This window comes from Amblyomma maculatum, chromosome 4, assembly GCF_055883805.1.
Source record: "Amblyomma maculatum isolate TAMU_Amacu chromosome 4, ASM5588380v1, whole genome shotgun sequence".
Taxonomy (NCBI): domain Eukaryota; kingdom Metazoa; phylum Arthropoda; class Arachnida; order Ixodida; family Ixodidae; genus Amblyomma; species Amblyomma maculatum.
The window spans coordinates 168,668,073-168,686,102 of record NC_139347.1 but is presented as its reverse complement, the minus strand read 5'-3'; the positions used below and the strand labels follow the sequence as shown (position 1 = coordinate 168,686,102).

At 48.8% G+C, this 18,030-nt stretch overlaps 1 protein-coding gene across 3 annotated transcripts in view; it reads left to right on the top strand.

Moving 5' to 3' along the window:
• Positions 1 to 500: 500 nt before the first annotated feature.
• LOC146193462 (uncharacterized) overlaps positions 501 to 18,030 on the top strand; it is a 41,549-nt gene continuing 24,019 nt past the window's right edge. The window contains exons 1-5 of one of the 3 annotated variants that reach the window (XM_084602773.1): positions 501 to 1,150; positions 9,355 to 9,541; positions 9,604 to 9,706; positions 9,772 to 9,918; positions 15,833 to 16,175. In XM_084602773.1, the coding sequence (XP_084458899.1) occupies positions 554 to 1,150; positions 9,355 to 9,541; positions 9,604 to 9,659 (840 nt within the window). In that variant the 5' untranslated portion in view covers positions 501 to 553 and the 3' untranslated portion in view covers positions 9,660 to 9,706; positions 9,772 to 9,918; positions 15,833 to 16,175. Of the gene's footprint in view, positions 1,151 to 1,647; positions 2,085 to 9,354; positions 9,542 to 9,603; positions 9,707 to 9,771; positions 9,919 to 15,832; positions 16,176 to 18,030 lie in introns of those variants that run through there. The other 2 variants (XM_084602772.1, XM_084602774.1) reach the window with 2 other exon arrangements.

Genomic DNA, 18,030 nt, shown 5'->3' with positions numbered 1-18,030 from the left:
GCGCAAGAAACAAAAACTGCATTAATTCCTGAGTGAGAATATTATGTTTACTTTCTAGTTCTTTGGAGTTCTGGCAGATCTTATTTTCTGTGCGCTAGTAATTTGCCTCACAGTTCGCAGGAGCTAGCAGGAGCCCTCATCATCGAGTTGATGCCGCTGGCAGTAGGCAGCTGCACGCGTTTTCTTCCAAGTTGCGCGACCAGTTGTACATTGACCTTGACCTGGCTGTGTGACGTCATACCATCTGTGTTAGAGGGGAGGGGGGAGGGGGGGGGGGGGGCTCAGCTCGCGCCGTCGCCTTGCGCGGTGGCAGTTACGGCCTGACTCCGTTCCTCTCACTAGTGGCGCTGCGCGCTGCGTGACGTCATACCATGGCTCAACCAGCTCAACTCGCGCCGTCGCCTTGCGCGGTGGCAGTTACCCCCTGACTTCTGCTCCTCTCACCAGTGGCGCTGCGTGACGTCATACCATCTGTGTAAGAGCGGGGGCTCACCGTCGCCTTGCGCGGTGGCAGTTACGTCCTGACTCCGCTTCTCTCGTCAAGCCATGAGATATGCCGCCTACAGTCAAAGCGCTTAGGCAGGCTGCAAAGAGGAAGCAAAAGCGAGCCACAGAGACAGAAGAAGAGCGAGAAGAACGGCTTTCCAAGCGACGAGCGCAAGAAGCAGCTAGGCGGAAAAGGCGGTCAATCTCTTCGGTAGCAGAATCGACGACAGAAGTAAGAGAGGAAGGTACGAATTTGTCCGATAGTTTGGAACGTGCATCTACTAGCAGCACTACCAGTTCGGAGCAATGGAACGCTAGCAGACGACAACGACGTGCCCAAGAAACACCGGAAGAGCGACAACAGCGACTAGAGAAGGAACGTGTGTATCGAGAGAAGTACAATGAACAGCGAAGAAAACGGCGTGCTGAAGAGACACCCGAGCAACGAGATAAACGCTTGGAGAAAGCACGGGAGAAATCTCTCATTCGAGCTGAAACCGATGCAAGTGTTCTGGCACAACGGCGTGAAGAACATGCAAGGCGAGTGGAGTTCGAAGCGGCAACCCGTGAATTTAATAGACGCTGTACTGACAATCCGTTTGGCTATGCGTGTTCAGTGTGTTCAGTGCGTGACTGGTTGTGGCACAAAGACAAACTTACGCCGGTGAGTTTGCTCATGTTTCCTACATTGCTTAAGGCTTTCCCGTATTGGAATGAAGAGGATTTAGCTAGTGCCGTGGTGTGTAATACATGCAAGAGTATCTTAGGGATGAAAAGATTCCTCTGTACAGTGTTTCAAACGGATACAAATACCCACAGATGCCAGAAGGACTACCGCGTTTAATCCGGTTGCAGAACGGCTTCTGTCGCCACGGTCACGCATACCATTTGTACAGATTAGGAGACTGATGAATTGGAAGAATGGCCAGTACGGTATCAAGGGACCGATTGTGAAAACCATAGCTAAACATAGTACAGTCAAGCGTCACCATAGCCATAACAGTAAACATAACCGGAGCATCACAAGCGGTACAATAGTAGTGCCACGTATTGCTTCGCAATATTAACGAAGCTAAGCCACAGCCTTTTTTTTTTTTTTTTTTTTTCAAAACACCCGGCTGCCGGGAGAATAAACAAAACATTATTTTACCAGTCGTCACGTGGTCAAAGGCAACCAATCCGTGCTTGTTGTTTGCATGCGGACCGTTCCACGACCGTTCTGTGCAACAACGTGAACTGATCACGACCTACGAACTGACATACGTAGCGTAGTACTTCAATACGAAGTGTTTGCCTTTTCTGTTTGCAGCCAGTGCAGCTCCATGAGTCGAAAGAAAGATGATCCCGCGTGGCGGGAGGAACGGAGAAAGAAAGATAGCGAGTGGAGGCGCCATCGCCGCAATAACGCACATTGGAACCAGCGCTACGCTAGCCTGTGGCAGTACCGAGTGGACGAGGCCCGTCGAAAACGTCATGCGGAGAATCGAAGCCGTCAAGAAGTTCAGCAAGCAGCAACACTGCTGATACCGAGCTTCTCGAGCGTGAATGTACCGGTGCAGTGCGGCGACGCGCTTATGCGTCTGGGTATACGGACCGACGTGAGTTGCATTTGAATATTGCAGTGCGTGTCGCTGAAAAGGGGTAGAGCGGCAGCTGTGTCTACAATGCGAATGTTCATACTTAACCAGCCAAAGGACGAGCCTCAGTCCCAGTCGTCAACCTTGTTGAATGCGGACGTTCTTGGGCGACAGCGCGTGTGCAGAATGCCACCGTAGTGTGTGTCAAGTAATGATTGGAATTACAAGATTTGAGCGCTGTGCTTACTATTATTTTTTTTAATTGATAGCGTCGCTACGCGAGGTAAAGCCAAGGTCACCGTGTGCTTCCGATGACCTTTAAACAGCATTGAGGTGAAGTTGTAACTAAGCCACAACCACTTTTCGGTAGCAATGTTCCCACCAAAATTCAAGTTCGAAGGCCAACTGACGTGGGAAGTAGCCTAACGCGAGGGCAGATGCGTGGCGAGACATTATCGTTGTCGTCAATCTGTATATATAGAGGAGCGCCATGGACTCTGAAGAAAAGCAACTGAGCAGCCGTGCTCGTTACGATCGTCGGATGGCTGCATCTGACGATCCGGAGGACATTGCGTTGCGAGCTGAAAGATTGAGGAGGAGAAGAGAAAAGGCTAAAGCCAAAAGAGCGGCGGAAACGCCGGAACAGCGTGAGGAGCGTCTTGCGAAACGTCGCCGCGACGATGCTGCAAGGCTTGGGCGACGAGCACTACAGATGACCGCCGGAACAAGGACTGAAGAACAACGGGGACGACTTGCGTCTATTCTATGTGTAACCATCCTTCAGCTGTCGCTTCACACTAGGTTTAACCGAGGCTAAATCACAGCCAGTTTTTTGTAGAGAGGGGAGCGGAGCTTGATCGCAGCTTTTTTGAGGGGTCAGGTAATCGCACTGAGCGAGACAAGTATGTGTTAGGTGGGCTTTTCCGAGTGCTCCTGCCACGAGGACACGACAGATAGTGGAGCGAGACCGGCCAGTGATTTCTTCAGAATTCATCTAGGACGACACAAATTAAAGCAGAACTGAACAGGGCCCATATTCTGAGTTTGCACTATTATTGAAAGTGCCTCTATCTTCCCGCAGGACAAAACATCTTTATTTAGTCCAGGGCCCCGTTGGCCGTGGCGGCGAGCAAGCCATTGTTGGCATTCCGGGCAGGGGTCCTGCAGGGCGGCCTCCCAATCTTCCATGCAGGGGTGGGTGAGCGAGCTTAGAAAAGGGGTAACGTGGCACGCCCAAACCATGTGGTAGAGCGTTACCTGCTCACTGCAATGCGGGCAGTCAGGGGAATAAAGGGAGGGGTACCAGAGGTTTAGGAGAAACGGTGTAACAAAGGTATTAGTTTGCAGGCGGCGGTAAGTTGCTGCTTCTTGAGTAGACAGGGTAGGAGAAGGGGTGGTAATGTACAACGAGACAGCCTTTAGTGTTCAAGAAGTTCTGTGTATGTAAGGATCGGGGAGGCATACGTGTGATCCGGGAGAGGAGAGGCTCGGGGAAGGAGTGCGGGAGCGTGTCGGTGGGCAGCGTCATTACCGGTTATCGACTGGTGTCCCGGAATCCAGGTCACACTGATCCTATTCGGAGGGTTAGCGACGAGGATTCGGCGTAGGTAGTTACGGCAGGTTGTGCGGGAATCTGACATGATGGTAGCTTGTGCATTAGTGGCGGTGGCCAGAGCGGTGGCTGCTTCTTTGGTAATACTCCGTTCGGTGGTGGGAAGAGAGGCATAATTGAGGAGACTGCCCGCTAGAGATGTCACGGTAATGGCCATGTGTCTGTTAAAAGGGCCAGCAGCGTCTACGTACAGAGTATCCGGTTGGCTGTCCCATATTCGAGAGAGGTGAGTGTCACATGACTCGAGGTCAGGGAGGTAACTTTTGATAATGACGCAAACTCTGAATACAGCCCTGGTTTATTATGTCTCCTCCGCATATACAGACTCCAGTCACGGCGAGTACATCGTCCTTGCGTTCCTCCTCTAGGCATCCGCTTCTCTGTTTACAAGTTTCTGGGCTTTGGGTTTTACGCAGGTGCTCGGCAGGACTTTCCAGGCCGAACTCTGCTGGGTATGTGGTGTCATCTGTTGGCGCAAAAGAGTACATTTTCTGCCTTTTAAAGGTGGGCATGCTTCCATTCAGATCACAGTCACAGCCATGGGTACAGCTGACATGCTGGCAAAGAGTACATATACTTTTCAAGTGGCTTGACCTTTGGTAGTTTCTGAACTGGCTTCTTTCGCATGTCTTGACAAGTAGTCAGCGGGTTGCCTTTTCCAGCTATGTGCTCCACTTTGTAGTCATACTGTTGGAGTCTTGGGTTTAGGCGCTCCCATCTGGCCGATAGTTCTGCGCTCGAGTTCTGGAGGATGGAAGCAAGTAGTTTGTAGTCGGCCTCAATTGTAAAGACTCTTTTGGCAAGTTACACTCTAAAATGTTCTACCACTGATACTATCGCCAGCATTTCCTTGTCAATTTGAGGATAGCGCCTTTCTGTAGGTGTCAAAGCTCGACGAAGGATAATGTGCTTTTCTCCTTTACTTTTTTTAATTAGCTTTAAGTCTATTTCATTTGATTCTATGTCTGTGATGAGGTGGGTTTCTGTTGTCATGGTAGTCTAGTGAATGGCTTACAGCCAATTCTTGACATTATTCAATGCCTCTTGCTCACTGCTGGTCCATTGGAATAGTTTCTTTTCTCGTGTAAGTGTGCGAAGTGGTTCGACGATCTGAGCCAAGTGTGAGATGAATCGCCCGCAGTAGTTACCATCCTCAACAAGCTTTAAACTTCTGAGGGGTTTTTCGGACGAATCATGTACTTGACTGCCTCCTCCTTGTCAGTGTCTACTGTGATGCCCGACTTGTAGAATAATAATTATCCGAAGAGCTGTATTCTAGTTGTTGCAATCACTTACTTCTTGATGTTATAATTCAGTGCAGACTCTTCCAATGCTTTTAGCACAAGACGGAGATGGTGATTGTGCTTTTCAAGAGAGCGTCCGGACATTAAGATATCATCGCTTATGTTGATGATTCCCTCTTCATCATGAAGAACTTCTTCCTTGGCGTCAAATGGCTTCTTGGTAAATTTATGCTGCTGCGTTCACCCTGAAGGGAAGTCCTTTGTATCTTTTCAGCCTGCAGGGCATGGCGAATGTGGCTATCTGTTGCGATGTCTCCTCAAGCCCTAGCTGGTGTTAGCCCTCATTCAGGTCCAACTTCGAGAAATACTTGGCGTCATTGAGGATACCGATGATGTCTTCCACCGTCGGCATGATGTGCCTTTCTTGTTTGATGTCCACGCTCATCCTAACTGCACTTGCGCACCTTTGTTTTGGTACAACCACTATTGAAGACACCCACGGAGTCAGCCCTATTGCTATCTTTATTATATCGAGTTTGTCTAGTCTTTGGAGCTTCTTCACTCTCTTTCTCAATTTAAAAGGGGCAGGTTTTCGGCCTCGGATCATTTTTGAGTTAGAGCTATAATTGGAAGTTCTTCAGCTTTCCCAATCCGTTGCAGAAGTAAATTCTTGAGGTCCACCTGGGGTTTGTTGACAACTCTGTTTATGACTGGTTTGAGACCTGGTTTGAGACCTAGGTCGCTTGCTATTTTAAAGCTCAGTAGAAATGCATGCTTCCGCTTTGGTGACATACAAATTCGTAAAATACTTTCTTTTCTCCGGCTTTTATCTTTGCTCTGAACACTCCTAACATCGGAAGGGCTGCACTCACTCTATGGCACCAGGTGTATGTTGCTCAAAGCCTTGACAGTGGGTGAATATAATCTCCATGTGGCGTGTGGAGCGCACAGTATATGCAGAAAACTTGAAAGCAATTGAATATTCTATACGCCGCAGTGCTCGAACAGTGCAGTCAAAGGCAAGGTAAATCGGCACACGTTACCTCTATGCTATAAGCCCAGGAAGAAGAGGATTATCAAGTTAGTTAATATCTTGGTATGAACAAGTTGGTTACTCATCATGAGAAGCATTGTGGTAAACCGACGTCGGTGAAGAAACGCCCCCCTTTTTCTGGAGTTTATTTATGGATTTGTTTGTTGGTGATTTCTCGCAACAGTGCTCAGGCATCCTCTTTGCGCTCATAATTACCGCGCTGATTGTCGCCGCGCACGGGCGCTATGACGCACACCGCAAAGCACATGCAGGAAGGAAAAAACACACGTGCAATAGCCACCAAACAATGTTGTAAATCGTAATTGGGAAAAAAAAAGTCTGCTCTATCTGGCTTGTATTGGCAGCGTGGAAAGTGTGAAGAGCACGGGCGTCGCTACCGGTTGGCATTCTGCCAGTGAGAAAGCTGTACAACTAAAAAACACTATGACTGTAAATATTGTAATCGCAGGCGTCGCTACCGTTACCGTTTCACGATGAAGTAGTTCACCTATGAACATTGCGCGAAATGAAAAAAAAAAACAATACACACACACGAATTGTATTGTTGTATAAGACGCACTCCCGAAATTTTTGTAAAAAAAAAATCTTGTACATCGGAAAGTATGTTAGGTGTATGTTGAAGTGAAGTGGAAAACAGGGTCATTTGGAATGTAGGCTTGGCATACTTGTACTACATGCAGTAATGCACAATGCGACATCTTAAAATGCTCCTCGAGTGCCCATGGTCTGTGGATATAGGCTGATTTTTATTGGTGTTCATGTTTCTTCGAGTCTGTTGAGTGTTTCTCCTAAGCCCTGGCGGGGTATGACACTTTGGAATGTGTCATACCTGTTGAAAAATGCCGTGAGCAACCGGACTTTTTGCTTATCAGATCAGCCACACCCAAGGGGTCCTTTGTATTGCGCCCCTACAACGCTTGCTCACAAAGGGCTTTTATGCTGGCGATGCTGTGCACATGTCCGCACCACAGAACACTGACAAATATTGTAATGCAGCTTCAGTGGTTTTTGCAGACATGCTTTTGCGCAGTAACTTTTGTGGAGGCTCTGTGCCTGAAGGTCCAGGTAAGGCTGCACTTCACAGCATTTATTGGGGAATGGCTGACACATAATTACTGTATGGGATGCATGATGATAAGGCTTCTATTGTGCTCGTGTGAGTTCCAGAGTCAGAAGGGTGGAGTTCGGCTGGCTTGGGCAGCTTGAACATCAGTTTTGTGCCACTGGCACGAAAGTAGTTTTACCCGAGATCACAGGTAAGACATTATGGCTAATGACAGCTGCTTCCACTATGGCTGTGGTGGGGCCTACCCTAATTTTCAAGTACAGTGCGTCTTCTGAGAGAACACCTTCGACAGCTAAGGGCAGCTATGTCCAGGGGATCAGTCTGACTGCTGATTTCGTAACTATAATTATTTTGAATCCTGTGTCCAAAAAGGTGAGATGTTAGCCGTGAATAATGAGCACTCTAGCTGAGAGCCAGGCATATCTTTTGGAGGGCTGGCGTGCTATGCAAGGGCTACTGCATGAAGTGGCGGTGCAGTTGGGGTAGCCTGCTGTGCAGCAGCTGTAATTGGGCATCACTGGACATTTTCAAATTGGGAGGCCAAATCCACGACACTTGAAGCAGACAGGTTTGCTTCATGAACGGTCCGGCCGAAAGACAGGGACACTTCAATGTTACGACGGAGCAGTATAGCAAGTTTCTTTTTTAGCAGGCAAAAGATGTGCTATGCAAGGATGTGGCGGGCTTGCAAGGCGGTTTGGAGGCACATGGCTGGACGTGGGATTGCATGTAGTTGAAGATACCACTTCAGGTACTATAGGCCTTGAAGAGACTTGTCTGGAAGGGATGCTTCCATTATTGTGGTTAGGGAATTTGGCTATGAAAGATGGATTGGCTGTGACCTGCATATGTTGCATTGCCCGGTCAAGTTGGATATAGATATCAATGAAGCTGGATACCGACGACAGACATTTGGCTGCTATGCTTGTTGTAGTAACTATGCATGAAATACCTTCCTTAAGATGTTAAGTTATGGGGGGCTCTGTCAGGCTGCTCTTTATTATGCGAAGTGAAAGGGCTGGGAGCTGGAATGCTGAATTTCTTCAATCTACATACGCACATTTTGCTTGTGGCATTTCTCAAACAATGGCAGGGTGGACGATATCCGGTGTCTTCTGGACCTGTGGTATGTAAGGGACTTTATGCCACGGTGATGGCAATGGAGAAAATGTGCTGTGCGGGCATATTTTATTAGCCTTGCAGATTTGGGCTTCTATTTTGTTCCCCTCCATCGTGGCTGTATTGTGGAAGGGTAAGCTGTATGCCCACTATGAAATGAGTGCTGTCACCAGCATCCCGTTCGTTAAGAACAATACCATCCATGCCATGGGCATCTTCAGTACCTATGCAGAGTACAAGGAAGTTGTCATTACTGCTAAAAAATACCGCCTTCTCCTCAGCTGTACAGGCATCAGCACCCTTCAGCGGCTGGTATGCCACCTTCACACAGAAAATGTTCACACACCATGGACCAGGCTGGCCTTGACCACCTGCGGAGAGTACCACGTCTTCCTAATTCTAACCAATATGGACCCCCTATACCACAGTGCACAATGAAAGGCCTGAGCCAAGAAAATACAACACAAGGTCATATGTCGCAAAGCAAACATTCTTTACATTGACGCCAGCTCCTACCAAGGTCGGGCGGCTGTGGTAGCAACCGTCGCAACTAGGCTCGGGGAAGAGATAGCCAGCGCCACGGTCCAAAGCCAAAACAGCATAGTGGACATTCAGGAAGTTGCAATCACACTTAACATCAAGCATGCTCCAACCACTGAGCAGATGACTACAATCATGAGTGACTCGCAGCAGGCCTGTAAGGCGCACCACAATGGGGAACTCTGCCAAGCGGCTGCCCACATCATGAGAAATCACACTCCCAGTACACACACCTGTGACATTATTCTGTGGATCTCGGCCCATAGAGGCATACAGGGCAATGAGGTGGCTGACAAGATAGCTCGAGATCATACATTCCGAGCCCTGTCGTCGTCCACCTCCGAACCTTTGTTGAAGAAATGTTGCAGTAGCCTCTTTGTGCTAAAGCAATATAACAAATCTGCAATGCGGTCATGCCTTGCCACTGTGCAACAAGGTCGGGAAATTTTTTGCCGCTGTGCCTGCTGCCAGTGTGAATACTTGCTCATGTCACAAGTATCTACATTGGCAGCAGGCATAGCGAAAACAGACGAACGAGGAAGGGGTGGCAGTTCTTTTCACTTTGTTGTCATCATTGTGGAACTAAAAAGGAACAGCGCCTGGCTTGTTCTGTTAATGAAGGCTAACATGCATTACTTGTCTTGTTCTGCTTGCAGGTCGCGAATGCTGCATATACAGCTGGGGCATCAATGCAGTGTTCCTCTGCTAGCGGGGAGCATTGGTCAGGCGTCTCTAAACAAACGGGTCTTGATCCAGCACTGCGCACCTGTGCTGTTTGCGGTTGCCCTATAACACCCCGTCCTGTCCCTGGGGTTGGCACACAGACAGAAAGGCAACTCAAAGGTGAGTATAATTTTTGCTTCTCGTGCTGACTTTTACATCTGCCTGTGTCACACTTGTTACAGCAACACAGACACCAGCATTTGCAAGCTCGAGGGGGACACAAACCTGTGATGCATAGTTCAGCATGCTGGTGACCACCCTCGCAGATAACCATCACCTTTTCAGGTAGTAACTCAGCTCTTGCATTTCATACCTGCTAGATTTCTTAACTCTGCAACTTTTGGCTGCAGGCTTACTGTGGAAGCACTGTTTTCAACCCGTGCTACGTTTGCTGTCATGGCCTTGCTGTGTGTTGCCAGACTCTATTTGACGGTGTCTTCCCACACTTGTCCAAGAAAAGTGGCTGGTGCAAGCGTACCAATGCTAGGGGTTCAAAGGTATGTTTAGCTTGTGCATTTGTTCCTGCTGCACGCATTTGTAGCTGAGTCATGAAAATCATTGCTACCGTTCTGTTATTATTGCAGCAATTCAGTGGGCACAATATTGTTTGCACAAGCTATTTGTTTATGCAGCCTCTTTCCAGTTTGTCTGATATATATTTTCATGTGGCGGTGACCAGGCCGTGATCACAAATGAACACACACAGGGATAGAAGATCTGAAATTAACTCTTTATTGGGCTGAGTTGCGGCCGCAAAGGAACTAAGCAATTCAGCGGCGGTGATAGCAACAATCGTGCTCGGCGGTCGTCGAACAAAGAATGCCCGTCGCACGCGTTAACACTAAATGTAAAGGTGGCTCAGAACCATCTAGATAATGTCGCAAACTGTTACTAGCACAACCTGGAACATTGTAAAAACATACACGAGTGGCCGTAATTTTCGAGACAGATCTCGGCGCATCTTGTGCGACAAAGAAACTGATAAAGGTGCGTTTCGCGACATCGAGCATTAATAAACAAAGAATACAGAATTGATGTGCGTGCCGGATTCAGAGTGATAAGGCCGCACGCCGGCGGCTGCTAAAAAACAACAAATTACAGAGTTGAAGGTTTCGCGGTAATATATAATATACATATTGTTACGATGAAATAAGAAGGGGTGTTTATTTACAGTGCTGATGTATCCGAACAAGATGAAGCCTACTAGCGCCCCGAAACCAACGCTTCTTCCTCCTCTTCTGTCACACCATCACCATCCTTCATCGTCGTCATTAGCGTGACATTTCTCCCCTACTCAGACGAAGCCCTCTGGGCGTGTTCGTGAGTCGTGCGAGGCTGACACGGCTTCAAGCGGGCAACATGAGACAGTTCGGTTTTGGCAGACCGGCGACCCGATGCTGTCAGGCGGGCTATTCCATAAGTTAAATCACTAAGGCGTTTGATAACCACATATGGGCCGTCATAATGGGCCAAGAGTTTTTGATGTAGGCCACGGCGCCGAATTGGACGCCATAGCCAGACTAAATCACCTACAGAGTACGTGACCCGCCGGTGGCCGGCGTCGTATCGCACTTTAGACCGTTCTTGTGAAGCACCAGACCGTAATCGGGCGATTCTCCGGGCTTCTTCGGCGAGACAGAGGGTCTCAGCCAGGCAGGGGTCTTCACGGCTTGTGAAGGGCAGGATAGTATCCAGAGAGTAGCGTGGTGGTCTGGCATAGAGCAGAAAAAATGGACTGTACCCAGTCGTCTCATGCGTGGCGGTATTAAACGCATACGTGATGAAGGGCAGTATGGTGTCCCAGTTCTTATGCCCTGCGTCCACATACATGGCTAGCATGTTGATAAGCGTTCTGTTGACGCGCTCAGTCAAGCCATTTGTCTGGGGATGGTATGGCGTCGAGTGTCGGAAAGTTACGGCGCATAAACGCATGAGCTCTTCAATAACATCAGCAGTGAATTGTCGGCCCCGGTCAGTGATGACAATTCGTGGCGGTCCGTGTCGTAAGATGACTGAGTGCAGCAAGAAAAGCGACACCTGATGCGCCGTAGCAGATGGAAGAGCGGCGGTTTCACAGTAACGTGTGAGATAGTCCACGCAGATTACAATCCAGCGATTTCCATCCACGGACTTCGGAAACGGACCTACGAGGTCAATGCCTACTTGATCAAACGGTGCTGTCGGGGTCTTCACAGGCTGCAGCAAGCCAGACGGAGTTGCAGTTGGACGTTTGTGGCGTTGACATTGCTTGCAACTGGCAACGTATTGTTCAACCGTCGAGCGCATTCTGGGCCAGTAAAATCTTTCTTGAGCACGGTGGAGTGTTCGAACCGATCCCAAATGCCCAGAAGTTGGATCATCATGCATAACACGCAATACGTCCGTGCACAACGTCTTGGGAACTACGAGTAGGTATCGCTGGCCGACAGGCGAATAACTCTTTTTCCATAGGAGGCCATCATGCACACAAAAACGGCTTGTAGGTACGTTGGCTTGGGCAAAGAGAGGCTGCAGACTGGTATCATTTTGCTGTTCCGTTTTGAAAACATTCGTGTCGGGGAACGCTGGCTCGAGGGTCGATATATAATTGTCGAAATCGTCGCTTTCAGGTCCAGTCGAGGCCATTGGCATCCTAGAAAGACAATCTGCGTCTGCATGACGCCTCCCGCTTTTGTACACCACGGCAAAGTCATATTCCTGTAACCGGAGGGCCCAGCGTGCGAGGCGACCACATGGGTCTCGAAGGTTCCGCAACCAACAGAGTGAATGATGGTCAGTTACGATAGTAAACGAACGTCCGTACAAATATGAACGGAAACGCTGCACAGCGAAAACTACAGCTAGGCATTCCTGTTCGGTGACAGTGTAGTTTCGCTCCGGTTTGCTCAGGGTGCGACTTGCGTACGCGATAACATGCTCTCGTTCATCGTGCCGTTGGACAAGGACTGCACCAAGACCGATTCCACTAGCGTCCGTGTGTACTTCTGTCATTGCAGTAGGATCGAAGTGACGTAGGATGGGTTTCGATATTAAAAGAAACTTCAGTTGACGGAATGACGCGTCGCAGTCTGGTGTCCAGTTAAAAGTAGAGTTTTTGTGGAGAAGGCACGTCAATGGGTAAGCAACGTCAGCAAAGCGATGTATAAAGCGTCTAAAATACGAGCACAATCCTAGAAAACTGCGCAACTCCTTCACTGTCTGCGGGGGTTTAAAAGACTCAACAGCGGCAGTTTTCTGGGGATCCGGCATTACACCATCACCATTGACAAGGTGTCCTAGCACCAGCGCTTGGCGCTCCCCAAAGCGGCACTTTTTGGAGTTCAGAATTAGCGCGGCGTTGTGCAGACAATTCAAGACACGTACTAGACGGTCATTGTGTTCCTGGAAGGATTTCCCAAATATGACGACATCGTCCAGATAGCAAAGACAAATGTCCCATTTTAAGCCGCGCAAAACTGTGTCCATAAAGCGTTCAAATGTGGCTGGCGCATTACACAGCCCGAATGGCATAACATTAAACTCATAAAGGCCATCTGGCGTTACGAAGGCTGTTTTTTTCTTATCCGCAGGGTCCATTGGAATTTGCCAGTAGCCAGATCTGAGATCAAGACAAGAAAAATAGGACGCACCAGAGAGGCAGTCGAGGGCATCGTCTATGCGTGGAAGAGGATAGACGTCCTTTTTCGTAACAGAATTTAGACGCCGATAATCGACGCAGAATCGCCACGAACCGTCTTTCTTGCGTACAAGAATAACAGGGGCAGCCCAGGGGCTAGATGACTCCTGTATCACCTTCTTCCGTAGCATGTCCTCCACTTGCTCATGAATGACTTTGCGCTCAGATGGGGACACGCGATATGGCTTTTGACGAATGGGACGAGCCGAACCAGTGTCGATGCTATGATGGGTCCGATGTGCAGGGCGAGAGGTTGGTCCATCTGTTTCAGAAAAGTCAAACATAGGCGAGAAAGGTAAAAGAATATCCACAAGAGTACGGCGTTGAGGTGAGCTGAGATCGGCGCTGATCATGCGGATGATCGAAGTTTGATCAGCAGGCAGAGGTACGGTGGCACTCGTAGCATCTGTGACCAAAGCAACGACGTGGGGCGCATCGGGTCCACAGGAGGCAAGCTTCAATCCCGTTGGTAAAACTGCGGGTTCGGACGATGGATTGACGGTCCATAACGAGGCACTACCGTGATGCACGGAGATCATACAGTGAGGGATAATTACATTTTTCTTCAGGCATGCTGAGTGTACTGGGTGCACCACGGCCTGGAATGAAACCTTTTCAAGAAGTGGAACGGATACGGGGACGAACATGGCAGACAAGGGTGGAACTACGGTGTCTTCGGTAATACTAAAAACTGTTTCTTCATCACGGCCACTTTCAAAAAGTGTCGGCAGATGCGAGCCATCAAAATGAACCTCTTGACTTCGGCAGTCCACGGTAGCGCCACAAAACTTCAAGAAGTCCATTCCTAAAATGATGTCATGCGTAGAGTGGGGTAAGACTACGAATTCGGCTTGAAAACTTGCACCACCCACAGACACTTTCGCACTACACACACCCAGTGGTCGCAACGCTTCTCCACTCACACCACAAAACGTTGAAGCACGGTCATATTCAAACATCACTTTGCGTCCCAACAAGCGCCTAAACTGGTTACTCATCACAGACACAGTCGCACCCGTATCTACCAAAGCTAATGTACACACACCATCAATGAACACACGAATTTTGTTTTTGAGCATTGCAGTTGGAGGGATGTTGGCACACAGCACATTTCCAGCGGCCTCACCCCCATCGGTCGCGCTGGTTAGTTTTCCGGATGGGGCGGCATGGGGCGCCGCCGCGGTGATGGAGAACGACGGGCACGGAAGGCGGGTGGAGGAGTAACACTTCGCTCAGATGTTGGGGAATGGTCGCGGAGATTCCCGTTCTGGATGTTGCCGAAGTACCCACGGGGAGTGGATTGCTGGAAAACGGGGCTGTATTGCCGATTGTTGGGTACTGCTGGAGGCACCGGGCGGTTATAGCGTGGCGGGAACCTACTGCGGCAGTACCTGGCGATGTGACCTTCGACGCCGCAGCGGTAGCATATCGGTGGGGAAGGTATAAAATGGTGTTGTGGATACGAGTCAGGCACAGCAGGGCGCATCGTAGGTCTGGCTGAATGCTCACACTGCACAGGAATCCTTGTAGATCGAATAGAAGATCTAGGTGCACTTGAGGTGACGTCATACCTTGGGGCTTCAAGCATCGACGCAGTCGGGTTGGCAAAATGCATTGGCGGGTAGTCAATAGAAGCTGCAATTTCAGGAGCTTGAGAGAAATGCTGTACTTGAATCGCTTGTGGTGGTGAAGCCGGCCGTCTAGAGGCCCTCTGGACAGAAACCTCAGCAGATTCATGCAAGGGAAGCGTGTTGATCCGTAGAAGTTCTTCGCGCACGATTTGCCGGATAGTTGACGGAAGATCTAGTTGGGCATGGTCATCAAGACTGGCCACGGTAGGCACGTTGGCCAGCCGCCCAAATTTCGGCGCAATACGACGTGTTTTAAAAGCTTGAAACGCGCGGATGTGTCTAATCACATCGGAGACAGTGTCAAGGCTGTCTTTGGCGATTAAGAAGTTGTACACGTCCGCCGCGATACCCTTCAAAATGTGACCGACTCTGTCTTCCTCGAGCATGTTGGGATTGACACATTTGCACAACTTGAGGATCTCTTCTGTGTAAGTTGTACAAGTTTCATCGGGCAATTGAGCTCTTTGTGCAAGGGTCTGCTCAGCCCGCTTTTTGCTGGGCACAGAGTCGCCAAAACGGAGTTTTAACTCGGTGGCGAACCGTTCCCAAGTCAAGTTATCCTCGTTATTCTCAAACCAGGTCAGAGCCGTGTGAGTGAGAAAGAAAACGACGTTTGTTAGCATGGTAAGGGGGTCCCACCGGTTGTACCGACTAACCCGTTGATAATCAAGTAGCCACTTCTCAACGTCCTCACCTTCTTCTCCGGCAAAAGGTCGTGGTTCCCGGTAAGGCTGGGACGGAATTGGGTTGGAGTGAGCAGGCATGCCGCCAGCCTGGCTTGCAGCGTCGCGGCTTGCATGGTTTGTGTCGGTGTGGTCCATAAGGGTCGTGAGCGGTGGCAGTCCAGCGATGCGGCGACTACGTCGAAGCTCCAGTTGGCCTTGCAGCGCTGTAGGTAGGGATCGAGGGGATCGTACGGAGCACCTCCACCAAGTTGTTACGATGAAATAAGAAGGGGTGTTTATTTACAGTGCTGATGTATCCGAACAAGATGAAGCCTACTAGCGCCCCGAAACCAACGCTTCTTCCTCCTCTTCTGTCACACCATCACCATCCTTCATCGTCGTCATTAGCGTGACAATATATATATTTTCCTTTTTGCAGGTGAAACTGGTGCAGACTAGTCTTCTCACTTATTGATTGATAAGTCGAGCCCACTTATAACAGCCAAAGTTATAATGAATGCTCACTTGTTACAAATGAGGGTAAGGCTACCATCAAAATGTCCATGAAGGCAAATGGCACTGTTTCTCACATAGAACGAACAGCCGTCACCACATCACTCAATTATAACTAAGAGTCACCGTAAATGCACTCCTGCAGTCATGTTTCCTATCAGCATGGAAACAGAAGCTCATCGCCCTGCTTGGTCACTCCCTTAATCCCCACAAAAATAAAGACAATAAAAAAACACTTGGTCTGCCTTGGCATTTTAATTTTTTTTTTCTTTAATGGCGTAAGCCCGCTTAATACGGACATTGGACGCAACGAACACAGTTCCTATCACCATTAGTTTCGTTATAACTAGGCTCAACGGTATCCAGGGCGAGGTGGCCGCTTTTCGATGAATGCAAATAGCATGGCGCCCATGTGCTCTGTAGTGTCGGTGCATGTTAAAGAACTCCAGGTGGTCGAAATTTGTGGTACCCTCCACTGCGACGTCTTTCATAGACCGAGTCGATTTGGGACGTTAAACCCTATAAGCTGAACCATACCAATTTCAGTGCTTTTAAAGACTCCTTTGATGAGTGCTGACTGCCATAGGGGTCAATCAGTGTGTCACGGCGCGCACTGCACTAACCCTAAAATATTTCTACAGTGGTTGTTTCTTTTGTAGCACTTGCATTTTGCTGTTGGCATTGCGCATGTGGCTCAGTGTAGTCATAACTAAGGAGGCCGTATTCACCTTAGTTATCATTCAGTGTTACGAGATAGCTTTTCATTTCACTCATGGCTAGTTGTCATATGCCCATGTGTATTACACACTGCCCAATAGGGCTCTGTGCTACAAGGGATTAGTGTCCTAGTTATGTGTGATACACGATTAGCACACCTTAACAACATGTGTTCGCTTTATCTGAAATGACAGTGCCAGAACAAAACTCGCATTGTCGTCATCATCATCAGCCGGACTAGTTGAATCCCGCCACAACGAAATTTCCGCGACAACGAATAATTTTTATTCCCCGCGAGTATCCTATAAGAATTAATGGCCTAAATTTCTCTGCACAACGAACCATTTTTGCAGAGCGTTTCCGCTTCAACGAAATTTTCGTGTTCAAAATCGAAACCGAAACTAGTTTTATTGGCGAGAAGTCCAAGTCAAATCCAAAGCCACATTAAGCATGAAATCACGTGATTGCAGTTCCGCCATTTTGGCTTTGTGTCGTGGTCGCGTTGTTCACTCGCTGCCTTTCTCTTCGACAACGACGAGTTTTCATCCGCAGGACACGATGGCAACGCAAGTGAAAAAACGCAAAACTCTTTCCTTTGAGCAAAAAGCTCAAATAATCGCCCAAGCAGAAAGCGGAAGGAAGAAAGCGGCAATTGCTGAAGACTTCGGAATTCCTGCAAGTTCGCTGTCAACGATTCCAGGCAATAAGGACAGCGTGAGAATGGCACTTGCTTCAGGCACATCCTCGAAGCACAAAAAGGTGACGCGGCCCCTCCATGAAGAGTTGGACAAAGCAGTGCATGCGTGGTTTGTGGAAGCACGAGCCAGCAACGTCCCCCTGTCCGGAAGCATCGTCCAGCAGAAAGCCTTGAACTATGCATGCCTACTTGGCATTGATGATTTTAAAGCCAGCATTGGCTGGCTAAACCGTTTCAAGGCCCGCCATAACATCGTTGGAAAAGTGTTGTGCGGCGAGTCAATGTCAGCAGACGTGGACGGAGCAGCTGCTTGGAAGGCGAGTAACATGGCCGGAATTTTAAGCAACTTCGCGCCTGCAGACATTTAAGGCGGGGGTCCCACTCCGGCAGCGCGAATGTGCCATTTTAGGCAATGTTTGCGTGAGCATTCTGCGCGTTGTTCTTTTTCGAACATCACAATGTAGGCATCATTCGAAAGCTTAATATACTCTCTGTCAAATGATGTGCGCTGCTTTAGTGTGTCAACGTTATCAACTGCATGAGAGGTGGTTTTGCAGATGACAAATTCGCTAGCGTCGTTGATATACCCTACTTCGGATTAGTTCGCTGAAGAAACTGCTGCACTTAGAACAGTTTCCTTTGGCCTACACATAGAATGGGTACTTATATTATGAAACCTGAAGCGTAATTAGTTTTAATTTAATCAGTCT